The 17,176-nt window shown below is 46.1% G+C and overlaps 1 protein-coding gene across 2 annotated transcripts in view; it reads left to right on the top strand.

Moving 5' to 3' along the window:
• Nucleotides 1–17,176, top strand: part of LOC108031698 (hemicentin-2) — a 63,480-nt gene that overhangs the window by 35,835 nt on the left and 10,469 nt on the right. For both annotated transcript variants that reach the window (XM_017105358.3, XM_017105357.3), the window contains exon 3: nt 14,527–14,679. In XM_017105358.3, the coding sequence (XP_016960847.1) occupies nt 14,527–14,679 (153 nt within the window). The remainder of the gene's footprint in view (nt 1–14,526; nt 14,680–17,176) is intronic.

Below are 17,176 nucleotides of genomic sequence, written 5' to 3'. Positions count from 1 at the left end.
GGCGAGGAATAGCAAGTTAATAGCAAAATGCTGTCAAAACACATCCGAGACATACAAGCTCATTGGCAGCATCATTCATCTCTGCATACGGATTGTAAATACGGGCGATATGCCAAAGAGCAGTGGGAGAATGTGGGTGGGGCATGGGAGTGGTTATGGGTATGGTTGCAAAAGACGGATAGATGGCCATCTAGGACACGCAGGACGGCAAGGAGACACTTGTTTTTGCCTTATCTGGCTGGCAGCTTGTTGATTTGCATCTGTTTTTCCACCGCTCACAAAATAACGAAGAGCAATAACCGAGAGGGGCAAGAATCCAGCAGACTCATTTCCATACGGGCCACAGCAAAAAAAAGAAGGAAAGAGGAACGCAGAGCCACAGGACTCTCCCCGCCCCCAAATGGAAATTGAATGGATTTTGATTTCATATTTTTGCTGCTGGCATATTTTAAAATTTGATTTACTTGCCACATGCTTAGACGGAACGAAAGCGAATTGCCAACTCCATTGGTTCGCCGGGCGAGATAATCTGTCAGACTTTAAGAATTATGCAAATTCCTGTACTGCTTTGGCTTTAATGTGGTTTGTTTATGAACTGTCTCAGAAGTAAATAACACAATTATTTTTAGAAGATGATGGTGACAGGCCAATCCTTGAATTCCTTCTTTAGATCAACTCATAGAAAGGGAGAAAAAATAATGTTATTTGGAGTATAACAATTATGATTCGAGTAGAGGCTATGTTAAGCTGTTCAAGGGTCATCTGGAATTCGCAGGGGCTATTAACGCCGAGCCAGTTAAACGTCCCCGAGGGACTCACGCCACTGCAGGGGTGGGGAGTCCTTCGCGGGGTCTTGGGTCCTGGGCACTGGGTCTTGGGCTTATCCGAGATCGGCGGGCTGCTTTGCATAATCGCTGACTGTGACATGGCCTTTTAATGTACGACACACGCAGTGGCATTCGGCCCACTCCCCCGGGGCCACGCCCCCCGGTGGGTGGAAGCCTTCTACGCCCCGCACAGTTTTATTAATCGACGCGTGTCACTTATTAGCCGCAGGATTTTTCATGTGCCCCGCACGCACATGGCAGGGGCAGGTGGGCGGGGGTAGTTGGGCCGAAGGACGTTCCTCAACCCTTTGACGGCAAACAAGAGCGGCATTTTGCGCTTTGATAAATGAGGCACACACATTAACCCCGCTGCAGAGAGAGAAGTAAAAAACAGGGCTGGCAATCGCATAGAGGAATCAGCAGAAAAGCGACTACGACAACAATATATTATAATTTTTCCTTTCTCCAAATTAGATGTGCATGTTTACCACTCATATTTTATCAGATAAGTCGCAGACTAAAATTACCAGTTTACTGGCACGATTCAAGCTCCTAGAAATGGAAAATTTCCAATGAAAATCGTTGGTACTCGCTCAGAACAGAACTACATTCGACATTGTTGTGGCCAACAAAGTTTACCTATCTTGTTAGCGCTGCAACAGCACACAACATTTAATTAATTACTTATTTTTACAATGGCCAACCGTTTCTGATTCGTTTTGTATTTTATTTTATTTATTTGCAGGTGAGTTCTGGCCGGACAGACGAGTGGTGAAAAACAATGGGTAAACATAAATTGCGCAAAAAGAGCAAGGCAAACAGTGGCAGTTGATGTTATTTATTAATAGGGCGTTTATTGTTTAACCTTGTGTTGTGTAAGCCGAACTTAAAAACACGCAGCAAAATGGGGCGTTTCTCGATGGAAACCGAACCGACTGATTAAAAATGCAATAAATTCAAGCAGAGATGCACTGGCATGTCTGTCCGGGGGATCAGTGTGTGTGACAGCCGATGCATGAAAAATGCAAAACTGCAGGGGTGGCTCCGAACTGGTTTTCCAATTCCAACTGTTTTCGAGCAAATTGCCGGGCAGAGTCCGCCCCGAAAACTAATCGCAAATGCAACCCGACATGGGCTCACAGATTCCCATCCAAATCCACTCAATGCAGCGGCACAAACTCAGTCCGAGATTGGCATTTCTAATTCAATTATAATTGCCAGCTCATCGCCCCGAAAAACCCATCCCGACCGCAATATTAAAGTCTTAAAAATGCATTAAAGCCGCAGCTCAGGGCGCCTGCAGCCGCCCGACCAAAGCGAAAATCAATAAAATTTATTACATGTCACTTTTGCAGAGAGCCATCCTTTGGTTTCCCCTGATTCCTTTGGTGCACTGATAAAATGATATTATTTTACATTTACTTTCTCAATGTCATGCTAAGGTTCTAGTTTGCTGACTTTCAGAAAAATTAAATTGATTGAAAGACTCAAAAATCAAACAAAAAAAAAAAATCAAAAATCAAACACAATATTTAAGAAGCGTAATTTCTTTGAAACAGCAATCTAACTCAGTGACAAAAGTCAACCGGACATTGAGATATCGGGTCTAAAAGGGCTTAAGTGCAAGAATGGCAAGAACTGTTGGAAATTGTCCGATAAGATAGGTGTGAGTAGGACCATAAAATTGTTTACCACTATGAAATGCAATTCTAATTGCATTTTTAATTTAAATACATTGTAAATTTCAAATCGAAAGTGATATTTAAAGACTGGCTCTTTATTCCCAGTGCCACCAAGCAGTTTGTCTATCTGAGCGCGCCAATGCGGTGGCTCGTGTCTGTGTGCACACATTTGGCACAGTTTTCAATTTCATTTTCCATGCTGAATTAAAAGCAAACTACACTCGAATGCCTGGCACATGTGAGCTAGCGTTCGAGTCTGAGGCAAGGAGCCTCGTCCTTTGCCGGCGAAAAATCGAGTCAACTAAGCAGCATTCCGTCTGCTGCCGCAGGATTATTCCTTGCCGCCTTTTTCCTTCTGTTCGCCCCATTTGCTGCAACGACTTGCTGACTAACTGTGCCGGCAACGACAATCTCTGGCCCTGTGCATCTGGATCTGGAGGGCTGAAAGGCTGCAAGGCTGAACGGCTGAGCGGCTGAAAGGCAGCCTGCCTGGCTGGCTGGCTGGCTTACTTCCTTTTGGCCGCCTCCACTCGTGTGCACAGCTTGTTTCCGTTTCCGGCGCAGACAACATTTGCTTGGCCCCCACTTGGTCGCCGATAACTTTCAAGTTGGCAAACTACCCGCAGCTGTTCGACCCAGTTGCATTGACTTTGATTCGGCATTCCCATTGAAATGCGGCCCATTATCGAGCGCACTTCTTCTGGTCCTCTAAATTAAAGTAATTAGAAGGTGAGCCTTCTTCCCCAGCTGACACTTGGAAGAGCTCTAGGCGGCATTACATTGGCACATATCAAAATCCAATGGGGCCCCATATATAATTGATTGGCAAATATGCAGGCCGGAGACTTAGACCAGATAGAAATACCAGAAGCAGACAGAGCAAAAGGCACTGGGATATAAATTCATGCATACATAAGCAGGGATTTGACTTGCCCTCCCCAGGCTGAAGGCCTGAAGAGTCTGAGTCCTGTCCAGCCGACTCGGACATGGCCATTAAATTTGGCTTAAATATGAAATAACTTCGGTCCGGAGAGAGACACCAGTCTGGCGAGTGTTTATCTTTAAAATTTCAGAGGACCTACGAGCTCTGCGGGGTTGACAGATTGTCCGGGGCAGCGGGCGGAGCTGCAATTTCTGCTTGATTTATGCCCAGCAAATGAAACCACAGGCAACCAGGACAGCCCTCCTTGGCTGCGTGGAAGCTCTTCTACTTGGGGCAGGATCTGAAAAACTGTTGCCCAATTTGTCTGGCTGCGTGTGGATGCATTTCCATTTGCCTTTGACTTGAGCGCTCCGGCCCAGCCCCACTTCTGCTGGTATTTAAACAATCTAAATGATGCTCTTGGTCCTGCCGGCAAATTGAAATTTACTGCCCCCTCTTGCTTGACATTGCTAAATGTTTGTTCGGTTCCCCGGGCTTTGGCTTTATCCTTCGCAGTGTCACCATGTCGGCCCTGGAATCACCTACCTACGCTCGTATGGGTAGGGTCCCAGACCCCAACCGACCTCATTAACATTTTGCTAACAAACGCACCACAAATTATCCCGTTTAATTTATTTTCAAACTCCCCGCCCGTCCTGCAACTCTGAAAGAATTCAGAAAAACGGAAAACTGTCGACCACCGGGCAAACAAGGGACGGGAAACAGCAATCACAGACAGAGGAAACACTGCTAAATAAATGAGCAGAAATAAGCGCAATGCAAAGTAACAGGCAAACATTAGTTAGCTGAAACTGAAAATTGGCCAACGGCCCACGGAGCAGGGGACGGGGATTGGCTTTGGGATTTGGTTTTTCTAAACCGCATTCCTGTTGTGATTAAATGCACGTAATTATCCCGACTAATAGTGAAAATGCGGGCGGGACAAAGCTCCTTAAACGGATGCTGTCGGCTTATCAAGTCGAATCCGATTAGGCGCCTTAAATTACCCAAAAATCGGGCATCCAGCTTATGGGCCATAATATATTTATTGTATGACGGCCGAAAGTTATCAGAAGATATCAGAATGTTTAGGGCCTTCGTCCAATCTCGGTGGTGGGAGGGCGGCGACGGCCTTTGTTTGCTCTTCATATTAACAATATTGCGCCCGACGACACTCGGCTGACCCTCATAATAAAATAATAGGATTTGCGAGGCGGCCAACATTTGCATTTTGGCCTCAAAGAACACACTCGCCTGGGCAAACAGTTAACACAAATATGAGGCGGGCCGAGAGACAAAGGTCGTTCGCCAACATGGCCGCCTCCTCGACTAGGCCACGTTTGTGCGGAGCGCACATTAAGATCTTACTTACACTTATATCATAAATTCAACATAAATTTTAATAATTGTAAGCCAAGAATATATATATTTTGAATTATCAAACCCAAAAAATATTTATTTAAGAATTGTAGTATTAACAAGACATCAAAAGATATAAGGCTTTAAAAATTCAAAAATAAATCTTTTAAATTCCATTCATTTTAATTTTGAATTTGTAAACTAGAGATATTTATATCGTGGGTATTAAAAATGTTTTCAAGTTTTGCTTATTTTAAAAACTATATTTCGCAAACTGTAAATTTCATGAAAACGCCGCATAAACGTGGCATAACAGCTATGTGGGTGTGTTTCTGTGTGCTGGATGAATTTGCCAAGTTTTTGCACTTCGGGCTATTCGCCGGATAAAACTTTCCACCGCCAGCTGACTGGAAAATAAAACTGCAGACAGCCCTTGCCCCTCTGTAGGGGGGAAAATTCGATTTGATCCCCCAGTCGTAGCCACTCACCTTTTCCCCCTTCGCGAGTAGACTGACTAAGCTTCCTCCCGCTGCTGCGAGGCGGTAATTAAAAGCAATTTGTAAGTTAAGCCGCCGCACACTCACGTTCGCAGTTTGGGCCCGAAACACAGTAGCACAGCCTGGATTTTGGCCGAATAATAACCGGAGAGCCCGGGGCTGTTTAGTCGCCTTGCAAGGACCGGCCATAACGGAGCATTAAATTTATCAGTTCGTTTAACAGCGAGAAGCGGCAGCTTAAATGCTCAACTTTGGATGGCGGCGGCGGAAGCGAGCGAAGTCAATTTTTATTGGGCTCCGCTTGTAAAAAGGAGCAAATCTGATACACGAAATTTCAGATATCTACAGGAAATAAAACAAAACGATCGTGGGAGCGAAATCAAATTGAAATTTCTCGTCGCTGCTCCAGACTTTCGGGGGGAAAAGGAAAAGGCGATGGCTGGGAAAAATCAAGCAAGCCAAAGAGAAATCGAGCGAGCCATAAAAGGAGGAAGGTGGGGAAAGTGGGGAAATGGGGGAAGGGAAAAGCATCTACCAACTACCGACTACGAAAAGCTTTGGACAGGAACTGGACATGCGGCGCGGAAATGTCTTGGGCAAAAAAGTACGAGTACAAATGCTCCGCGACAGCCAAAAAACGAGAAATGTGAAAAGTTCAAAGACGACGGGGCCAGAGAAAAAATGAAAATTGAATGGCCACGCTCGGTTGGTTTTTTCATCGTGGATCCTGGGGGAAGGAGGTCCTTGTGCCCCCGCACCACCCCGCCTTTCCGCTTTTTGTGCCAGCGCTGTCGTCTTTTGCCCGAGCGACCAGGAAGATGGCCATTATACTTTATGCAAATCTTGCGGCAGCTTTAACAAACCTCCGTCCCGGGCCCTGGAAAAAACCGCACAGGAGCAGGACGAGCGCAAGCGAGAAGCTGCTCCTTCGTCCTCGGTCCTGGTCCTCGGTCGCTCGGTTGGCCAAAAGCCGCAGCAGGAACAACAACCAGCCGGAGCACCACGCATTTTAATTTAATTAATTTAAATTCTTAATGTGATATCTGGCGCCACCCACTCGCCACGCCTCTAACTCGTAGGGCAACTATGTTGTATATTTAATGCCATTTTTTCGCTGGCACTGCAATTGCTTAATGTTTCGTAAACAATTTTGAGGCGTTGCAAATGAATGGCCACCTCCGCTGCGAGGACTCGAGTGCCGAAGTCTTCCGAGCAATTGAAATTGGAGTGCTGCCGGCAAATGGCCTTAAAATTCAAATTAGCTCCGTGCACGAGTGCCCTAAGCCGGCATCATTACTCATACGCCGTGAGGGCCACCGTTTTTATTTTCCGGGTCCTTCCGCCTTCGCATAGAACACGCAGAACTTCGAGAGTGTGTTCGTAAAATATTAGTGAAAATTCCTGTCAATATATAACCGCAAACATTTCTGTCTATTGAGAAGTTTGATTTACGGCCCAGGATGTGGATATGGATGAGGATGTAGTGTGGATGTGTCCTTGTGGCAGATAAATGGCTTGTTTTTCCCCACTTCCCCCGCTTATTAGGCGAGCATGTGCGTGCGGTTGAGCGCGTGTTTCTGGGGCAATTGCCAGCATTTCCCGATATTTTCTGAGAGCCATAACTACCCAGGCAAGTCCGCACGTTTGTGCGGCTTTAATATTTTTATAACGCCCGCCCTCCGAGGCCCTTCTATCTGCCTTATGAGCTTAACGCACACATATATTGCTTGTGGGCGAAAGGATTTTCCGCTCGGCTCCTTTGCTCTTTCATTTTTGCTTTTCTCAGCAAAGTAAAGGCGGGAGTATTGTTTTTATTATTTAATTTAAAGGGGTTGCCAATGTGCCTGAAATATAAAACGGCCAAATAAATAACAGGAATTCATAATAAGTTTATGGGCGGCCCATAAGAAGCTGCCTGGATGTTCAGGCATGACAGGGCAATAAAACAATTTACGACGCCTCTTTCGAACCCCGTATAGAGTGCCAGCTCCATTCGGAATTTGGCGTTTGAAGAGGCGAGTCAGTGCTCACACGCTTATTACGCATACGCCAAGTGCAGCGTCAACAAGCGTAAATCAAACGTGGCTCAACTCGAACTGGAACTCGAGCTCAGAATGGAACTGCAACTGCAAATGCAAATTGAGAAAACTGTCAGCGGCAGCAGCGGAGGAATCCGAGGATCCGGGGCTCGGGACCCGGGACTCGGGACTCGTGACTCGCAGGACTCACAGGATCCGCTGTAGTGCATGCTAAGTGCAAACGTAAACGAAAATAGCTCGAAAAAATAGCTTTTCGCCTGCGGATTTATTTGGCATTTCAGAATTTAATGCGAACTCTGCTCAAATAATGTTATGCAAATGATATGTGCATAAAAGTCAAGCTCGATTCTGACAGCGGCCACGCCCCCGCCCCACACGGGGGCGGGGATGAGCTGGAAAATGTGTGGCAGCTTGGCAGCTCAGGCAGCACATGTGAAACCAGTTAGAAAGATGAATAGATTGACTATCGACAAGCGCGAAAGCTTGACGAGTTCACGCCCACCGCTGCATCGGCGGGTGGGAAAAGCGGGGAAAAGCGGGGAAAAGCGGGGAAAAGCGGAAGTAACGAGGGAAAAGCAACGCGGGAGAGCTGACAGCATTTGCATATTTCGGGTGTCAAATGGCAGGACTTCTCCACCTGGCTGATGGAAGCCGATGGCTTTGGGGCTGGGGTTTCAGGTCTGGCTTCGGTCGGTGTTGGGGTTGGGGTTGGGGTTTCGGGTAAATGGCATTCGCTGCTTGAATGACATTTCACTCGTACGCTTTTTGTCATTTTTTCTGCGAAATTGCTGGGAAATTGCTGTGCCGACGTAGCAGGTCCATGGCACGTTTTCCACGCCTCTGTCGTTGACGTGCACTTTTCCGTTGCCCCAGCCCCCGTTCTCCCCCGCTCGAAAGGGGGATTTTGATAAATGCACTTACGACTCCGAAGTCAGCCAAGTCACTAGAGCTTACTAACTGTGATGTGCGGGGCCTTCTTCTTCGAGGGGGTGCCACATCCCATCCCCTAATGGACGGGGTGGGCCCGAAATTGCAGGCAATAAAAGTGAATTGGCCGCTGCTGGCTGCGCTTTAAAATCAACATTGCACCGCGGGCTAAGAGTCGACACCGTAAATAATTTGCATGCATTAAATATGCAACAAGGTAAAACAACAGAAAATGCAATATGCTGAGAGTGTGGAGTGAGGGCTGGGGCTCTGGGTCTGGGATCTGGGTTCTCCTGGCTGGTGTGGCAACGTGTCCCGCGGCTCTCCGCTCCATATGCATGGAAATCTCGGCTAACAAGCCAACTCCGCGCCAAGAAGCTGCCAAACAAAAAATACAGAAGCCAAAAAAAAGCAAAATGTAATGAACATTCCCCAGTAAACTAAAATATTTGTTCCTCGCTTCGTTTTTGGTTAGTTTTCCTCGGTTTTCTTACTTACCCCCGCTGTGCATATTTTAAAATGCATTGAAATGCAGATAGCACGCCAGGTGGGCGGCAGTGGGGGCGTGGCAGGGGGGCGTGGCAGGTGGCGAGTAAGCACTAAACAAATGGCAAAACAAGCAAAGATGCTGATCATATACAAACACACCGCACATGCCCAATATGCCCAGCACACAGTACCCACGACACGTGGCAAAAGTTTTAATGAAACAAAGTGTGGCTGCTGTTGCAGGTAGCTATTGCTTCTGCTGCCGCTGTTGCTGCTGCAACTATTTCTGCTGCCAGGGGCGGAGGTACCGAGCTTAAAGGGGGATGTTGCAAAAAAGTATACAATTGCAAATTTTATTTAAATGTAGCCAAAGAATACTCTTATTATTATTTTTAACTATTATAACCTAGATTATTTGATTATTAAAAAGTGTAAATATATTTTATAAATATGACTTTGGCAATCGTATGATTTAGTTCGGGGTTTTAAAATATTAATAAATAACGGAAAAAATATGTAAACTTAAAACGTAAAGCTTCCCATATAAATAAGTAAACAATCAAATACAATAGATTACTTTACATACTTATCCCTTTGATTTGGAAGCAAAACTCCTTTATATTAGGTTGCTTAAATGTTTTCAGAGTGTTTCGGGCTCCTAGAAAAAGTCTGAACCTTTTTCCAGCAGAGTCGTGGGAAAAACGGTCTGGCGTGTAAACGGAACCGCAGAACCGAATCGGGGGCGGAGGCAAGTTGCCGTGGAAGCTGCAACCACGCAACGGAAATGAGAAAACGCTGCATGTGCGGGCTCTGCGTCCGCCGAAAATAATGCAACAAATTTAGAGCGCTGACTGGGAAATGGAGTGCATGCATATATCAGTCGCCGGTGACAGCGCTTCCAGCTGCTCCTCATTGTCAACCGCAATGTCGCTTGCCGGCACAAACAATTCGAGTCGCACGAAAGTGCAGCTGAAACTAAAACTATAGCTGCAGCCGCAGGAAAGCACAGAGGAGCATCGAGGAGATGCCTCTCCAGATTTCGGCAAAACAATTTCAAATGCCTCGCATCGAATCGATTCAAGCGGGTGGCAAGCGCTTCCGCTTGCCCCAGCGGCCACGAAAGCTGAAACTGAATCAGAACTGAGCAGATCCGAGTGGTTGGGAACAGAGGCCTCCGGCGAAAGTATGCCAATGCGCTTCGTTTACGAAAGCAGGCGCAAATGCCACAGTCACCGCTGCTCGCGAGGCTCAACCGCCATTACCTGGTTAGGGGGCCGGAACAGAACAGCCTGAGAACGGGCGACGGGCACAGGCAGAACAATTTTTACCCCTCCTTCGGTACTACGATTTCTAGAGCAAAGTGTTCCGAAAAAATATTCCAGGGGGGTTCAAAAAACTTAGACATGTAGTATTGTAAAAAGGTACTATATATTAGTTTTATTATACTAAGTACTATAGGTATATTAAGTTTATAAATATATTACAATTTTTTTTTTCATTTGTAATCTTTCTTAAGAGCAAAATGTTCCGAAAAAATACTAGGAGGGTTCTAGAAAGATTAATCAATAATACTTTATGCTGTTTTACTTTAGAAACATTTAGAAAAAAGTGCCAAACAACGCTATATTGATTTGGCATCATGTTTAAAGTAGTATTTGATAAATAAATTTCATTTTATTTGACATCATCCTGACAGAAAGCACTCCCCTCTCTCTCCAAAAAATTATTTATAATATTATTTATTTATTTATTTATTTATATAATTTCATAAGTAATATTTAATGATTAGTACCGTATACCTGTTTAGATTTAAATTTCTGATTTTTTAGGGGTTTTACTTTTCCCAATTTACCACTCAATATGAAACGATTTTGATAGATCAAAGGCATTTCTTCCAGTGCACCTCTCTGCGAGCAGCTTCGCTGCTTATGCAACAATGTGGACGGGCGGAGCGCACCCCTTCTCGCCGCCCCTCGTCATGTCGTTAGCTGCTAAAACCCCGCCACGTAAAGTGTGTGTTTGTGCACGATATAAATTATTTAAGCAACAAACTGTGCTTTTCGCACCACCTTCGCTGCAGAATGCCGAGCATATCACCGCTCTCCGCTGGCAGGTGGAAATCAATCGGCACGGAAAGCGGATTGAGTTTCCACGCCATTGTCGTGTGTGTTGCGAGACAATGGGTATCACATGGTCGAGCTGGAAGTCCGCTCCGAATCGAGTCTATTGTGCGGTGCAGCTGCAATGTTGTATGCATTTTTGATGTAAGTGCTCGACGTGCGAGTGTGCTTGCGGGGGCTCCCCCCGCAAGGGTGTGTGCGTCGGGGCGAGTGCGCACTGTACGGTGGACTCGTGGACTCATGTGACACAGTTTCCGCGACAGCGAGGACAAAACCCGTGCGAGCTCATTTTTCAGCACGGACAGAGAGAAAGTGTTCGGCGCGGAAGTGGCGAAAGTTTCTGCGTTTTCTGCAACGCACGCGACTGGCTACGTGAGTCAGTGGAGGGCATAAATTTAAGAACTCTTAAAACGAGCTCGAATTTAAGTGCAGCTAGCGGAGATTGCAGTTCTAGTCATTATGCTGATGGACTTGCAGCTTTGTTTTAGAGCAGAAATCTTCGTTTCAGCTTAATTTTAGCACTTGAAGCCATTTTAACACGGAAAAGAGATCTGTAAACTTAATATTACCCATTTAAAATCTTCAACAGAAATTTCTGCTAAAATTTCCTTCTATTTCATATTACAAATAGTTTACTTTTAAGAACTAATAAGTAGTATTCTATAATTCGCACTTTTGTGTTGTAATCACAACATTTAGAAATACTAAGTGAAGAGGTTCCTTACCTACATTTATTACTTGGTAACAAACTAAGGCTGCCACTTTTTTCCCCAGTGCAACATTACGGATTTTCCGCATACGAGACAGCAATAAAGTTTGCCGTTCCATCGGAGCTTCTTCCCTTTGTTTCCACCAGCTTTGCCCAGTTTTAATGAAATTTCGTGCATAGTTGGAAACCACTTTAAAATTGTTTAATGCGCCTAGGCCCGCCCACACATTTTGGCCTTCCTGCCGCCCCCAAAAAAGGCTTACGCACACCCCCGTCCCGGCTCACACAAATCACCTTCCTGCCATTCGGCCTTCTCGGTGCGAAGTGGTTTGCATGTTTAATGCATTTCATGCATGCAATTTAAGGCCAACTGCATTTTTGGTCATTTGAAAAATATGTGCTGGAGCCTCGACATGTGCCACTTGGGTCCTTTTGGCCCGAGTGACCGGCAAGGCGAAAGGAGGCGGCTACCCGGGAGTGTTGCCCGAAATTCATATGCAAAACTCTAATTTCGGCAGCCGCCTCAAAGGGGAGGAGGGGCCTATCGCGCCGCCTGCAAAGCCAGACATATTTATGCAGGCCGAGATATTAACGCAGGGGTCGGCTCGTATTTCGACAGGCAGCCGAGGCGCTCGAGAGTGTCCTGAAAATAAGAGAGATTTAAAGGGCCCCTCCAGGACCCGTTCGACACTTTTTATAGACGGTGCTTCGGGGGTTTTAGGGGTAGATTGCTTTCCTGCAGATTTATGTAACAAAGAGAAAGAGGAGTTGGTGCTGTGGCTTATTTAGCTTGTGGCCCTATCTAGACCACAGAATTCGCTGAAAATATAATGGGTTTATCCTAAAAACTTGTACCACAAAACTTAAGGGTGCTGAGTATCTGTTATTCGGCTTTACCACTCCCTTACTTTATTACTCCCCCTGAGTGTGCGTCTTAAAGTTCATTTGACTGCAAAATTTGTGCAATTTCACACAAGCGTGCGCTTTTGTGCCGAGACAATATAAAATCTGAGGGTCGACAAATTCGCACGGGCCATGTCCAGCATTAAAGCCCCAGCAATTTTCGCCCGCTGCCTTTGTGTCCTCACCGCCCACTCCCCACGCCCCAGCCCACCCCGCAAAATGATGATCTGCGAAAATGTCCTTTTATGTCCGCTGGGCGCTAAGGACCTGTAAAAGTGTCTCTTAAGAAGGGGGCGGCAGGAGCAGACAGGTGGGTCAAAGGGGGCGGCAGATGGCCGTGTCCAGGGGTGTCGTAAAAGATAAAACGAGGGGGTGGCACGGACGCAGACAAACACACAGAACAAAATGGGAAAAGTGCAGTCGGCGGAGGGGCAAAGACTTTTGGCCTGTTTGCTGATGTTGCCGTTTTCTCGGGGCGACTCCTTGGGGCGTCTTTGGGACCGGAGCGCAGTCCTGCAAGTCGCCCGCTGCAGCAGTTCCTGTAATCAAATTTGTTACGCTGCGTTGGTGTCCTGTTGCCGCGCAGGACCTGCTCTTGAACTGCATTTAGCCGGGCTGCTCTAAGCATTTGTTACGCTCCGCTGCGCTCATTTGTCGCCGAAAGCCGGCCAAACAGATACTGCGTGCCCGGGTCAGACTGCTTTTCTTGCCGCCACAGGAAGTGGCTTTAAGCTGCCGCTGCCTTTGCTGCGGGGCGACAGCAATTTGCGCGTTGGCCATGTTGCCGCGGACGGGCCAGGACGGGACAGGACAACAACGTTGCCCCCGAGGGCACGGCGAGTGCGTTAACACACTCTGACGGGTCACACGCACCGAACACGGAGCACCGAGAGCCGAGCAGCCGGGTCAGCGGGGCCAGGACGCAGGAGAAGTGGCTTCCGTCCATATCCGCCATATAAAGCTATATGGCCCCCATCTCCTCTCCTCACACAACGCGCCAACGTTCCGGCTTGTGCGTACTGCGCGTTTATTGCCATCCTGGGAGTCCCGGGGTCTCGTCTCGCCGTGAACGCGAAGGACTCGCTGCTACATTTTTATGCTAATTGAAACCCATTCAGACGGAAACAAATTGCCATCGATAGATGGGCCCTCTAAGCAATGAGAGGGCGCACTCAGAAAAATACTAGTTTGCTTGGCCACCAGTTACCGCGAAGTGGGAGAGTGCTAAACGATGGGTTGGACTTACAACGACTTTGATTTAGGAAAGTTAGATTGAATTTAATGTTTAAATCTTTGTTATTTCAACCTCTAAAATAAAAAAATAATTTTAGAGATGGGTGAGCGAAGGAGGTACAATATTTTAAATCATTTAACATTAGTTTTATAAATTGCATACTTTTATGTTTCTTTTAATAGTTTTAGTAAGAAAAGTATTTTTATTTTTATTTATTTATTTTAAAAATTTTTACTTTTGCATACATTAATTTGATTTGATATTTAATATTGATTTGATATATGTAATTTATCATCCATCCTATAATATAGATAGTTCCAGTGGCCTGTCACATTTATTTCGGCTTTAAATCATGCTTTAAAACGACAGAAAAAATGCCTTTGATTTATAAGACAATTAAGTGCGTGAAATACAGCCGGGTCCTAATTATAATTTATTTAATTTGCTATTTGTGTATCATGGTTACGGCGGTACACTTTCTAATTAGTGAATTCAGCAACAATAGCCAATTAAATTGCAAAAATATTTGGCAGCGCAATTGTTTAAAATAGCTGGTGAATACTCCAAATGTTTCGATTTATTCTGTTGAACATATGTAATTAAATCTGGTTTTGCAGTGGCCAGTATTTGAATTGACGGGTAAACGTTATTGTGATTTACTTATTCGATGGTTGCACATTACTTTGTGACACCGATATGGCGTGAGCACTAATTGGTGTGTGCCCAATGGGCTTAGTCGCCCTGATATTGCTAAGTTTATTTCCCGTGTATGGCCGCAACCTAACCCGCTTTTCCGATTTTCCACTTTCCATTTGCAGGCAGCAACAGCCGCTCGATGAGCAACGTGCAGCAGTCGGCGGTGGCGCCCTCCACCCTGACTGCCGCCCTGCCCCGCTTCATGTCGCGCGGACACACCTACCGCGCCGTCGTCGGGGACACCCTGGTCCTGCCCTGCCAGGTGGAGAATCTGGGTGAGTTTCGGGGGACTACAACGGGCATAATTAATCCGACGCCTCGTGTACGATATGCGAAAATGCGATCATAAAAATAGGTGTAGAGCCGGCCTCCAGCAATAATAGTAATAATAATAATATTTTCGACGGGCGGCAGGCTGTGCGAATTATGCAAAATACATGCAAATTTGTTTAGGCAAAATGTCACTTCACATAAATTTAATATTCGAGCGCGGCGACAACGCTTGGCCAACCAACAGCTGTCAGCGGCCCGTCGCTCTGGCCGTCCGACACATCGACACATTTTCCCTTCGCATTTATAAATCGGCCGGCAAAATATGCAACCTCACACATATTGGCAGCAAATAAATTTGGCTGATTAACGCCGCCCGCCGCAGAGGGATGGTCACTGGCCGCTGCTCGTTTGTCATGGCCAGATGGAGTTTAGTTTGGCTTTGGCTTTGGCTCTGGCATCGATTGGATTCGATTCGCCAGTTGATAGATTTCCACTCCGGATCCGCATGCGAATCCGAGCCCGAATCCGATTCCGAATCCGAATCCGGCCTACTGCAGGCAGTCAAATGGCAAACGAAATGCAATCCAAGCGTGAATGCAGCTGGGCTGCAAATAAAATGACATTTGATTGCCCATGGATGCATGAATGGCTGCTCTGCCGTTTGAGAGACATATTAAAATATGCAGCAATGCCAGAAATGTCTTTCTCGGCCTCAATTAGCAGGCAGGCTAATGCAAAAATTTCCAAACGGATTGCAATGTATGCGCTTTGATGCCCGATGCCTGACTTTTGCATATGAATATCTTAATTAACGAAATTCCGGAGCGCACTCAAGCGAGGACATATGATATACCTGATGGCTCAAAGTCTCCGGCACAAAGGCAGCTCGATTCAGGTCAAATTGGGTTTGCTGCCCGGGATAAGTTTGTTATTTCGCTAAGTGCCGCAAAAACTTTTGGCCAGCCCCCCATCATGCTGTCATTCTATCGTCAATGTGGTCAATATGCTGGGCGTTGTTGGCAAACAAGTGGCTCGTCAGAGGCAGGAGGAGCTCCCCGCCAGGAAGTTGGCCAGTTGGCCAGTGGATAATGCCAGGAGCGGGGCCATTGAAAATCGAATTTCAATCAATTAAAGGCGAGCGCCATATTTGCCCCGACTAAACAATTTCCACTAATATTGACCGAGCTGATGGCTTTCCTTCGCCCGAGTCATTATCGCCGCGAACCGCTTTAATTTTGACCCAGTTGAGCGAAAAACAAGGGGGAAAAGTTTAAATTGCGACTGCTGTTGACATGCCAATAAATAAAATGCAATTAACCGTTCGCAGCAAATGAAAATAAATTGCACATTGATGGCAGCGACGACAGTGCGCGCAGCATGCACTCCAGCCCAGATTGACATCAGTCAAAGTTTCCCACTCCGCGATTGTGGAAAGCCAATGTGGATCAAACGGATGGTGCACGGCGCGAAAAGGCGGGGTACTGGCAGAGCACGAATTGGGAAAATGTCACTCTAGGCATCGAAAGGTGACAAATAAAAGGAAAATTTTTGGCTGTGAGCCCCAAAACATTTCAAAACATAGCCTAGAAAAAGTGCCCTAAGCTGAAAGCATTACTATGACATTTATTAATTTATGTAATTAAAATAGCCGGTGTCATAAGGTTTTAATTGGCAAACATCCAGCAATAGCCTTCCTACTTCAAGCAGTACTTGCCTGCTTTTTCTCCCAGTGCATATCCAACAAATGCCGTGTGAGTTTCCGTTTGTACCAGCTTGTTTGTGCGTAGCTTTTTCTCTTGCAAAATATTTTCATTTAATTCGATTCACTTGCCGAAGCATTAAAGTGCAATGATTTCCCATTAACGCCTGATGTTTCGACTTTTTGCGAGGCTGTTTCAGCTGTTCAACACACATTTCCAATCTGCGCCTTAAGCTGTCACTCGAGCTCAGCTCGGATTTATAATTCGCTCGGCTTTATAATTCTCTGTATGCATCGCCTGGCAGGTGATGTTGATTCGTTTGACTGGGGCTTTAACGGCAGATTGGCATAGAGCAGCATCCTGCTGGTAATTAAGCTAGAATATCTCCAGAAGTCTCCTGCCAAATAATCAAGATAATAGCGAAAACATCAGCGGCAGGGGGTAATGTGATATGTGTACTATACTCCGGCTCCCACCATTTGTTGCCGCATGTCTCCCCCGCTGCACTTTAACCCTCGTTGACGATGTTCCCGCTTGTCCACTGGGTGTGTGTGCACTTTTTACACTGCACTGTCATCCATCCGCTTCAGCTTTTAACGACGGGTGACATGGCGAGGTTTGATTGCAGCTTTCATGCCCCAAGAGCCCCGGCGAGGTCAAGCAGAAAGAGGGCGGCGGGGCAAGCCTTTAATCCAATAAAAGAAATTAAGTATCAAATGGTCTATGAAGCCGTTCGTTGATTGCCGTTCGCCATAGTGCGATATACGTACTATACGTACATGCACCTCACTCGTCACAT

This window comes from Drosophila biarmipes, chromosome 3R, assembly GCF_025231255.1.
Source record: "Drosophila biarmipes strain raj3 chromosome 3R, RU_DBia_V1.1, whole genome shotgun sequence".
Taxonomy (NCBI): domain Eukaryota; kingdom Metazoa; phylum Arthropoda; class Insecta; order Diptera; family Drosophilidae; genus Drosophila; species Drosophila biarmipes.
Note: the sequence above shows the minus strand (reverse complement) of the source record. Positions and strands in the feature narration are given on the sequence as shown.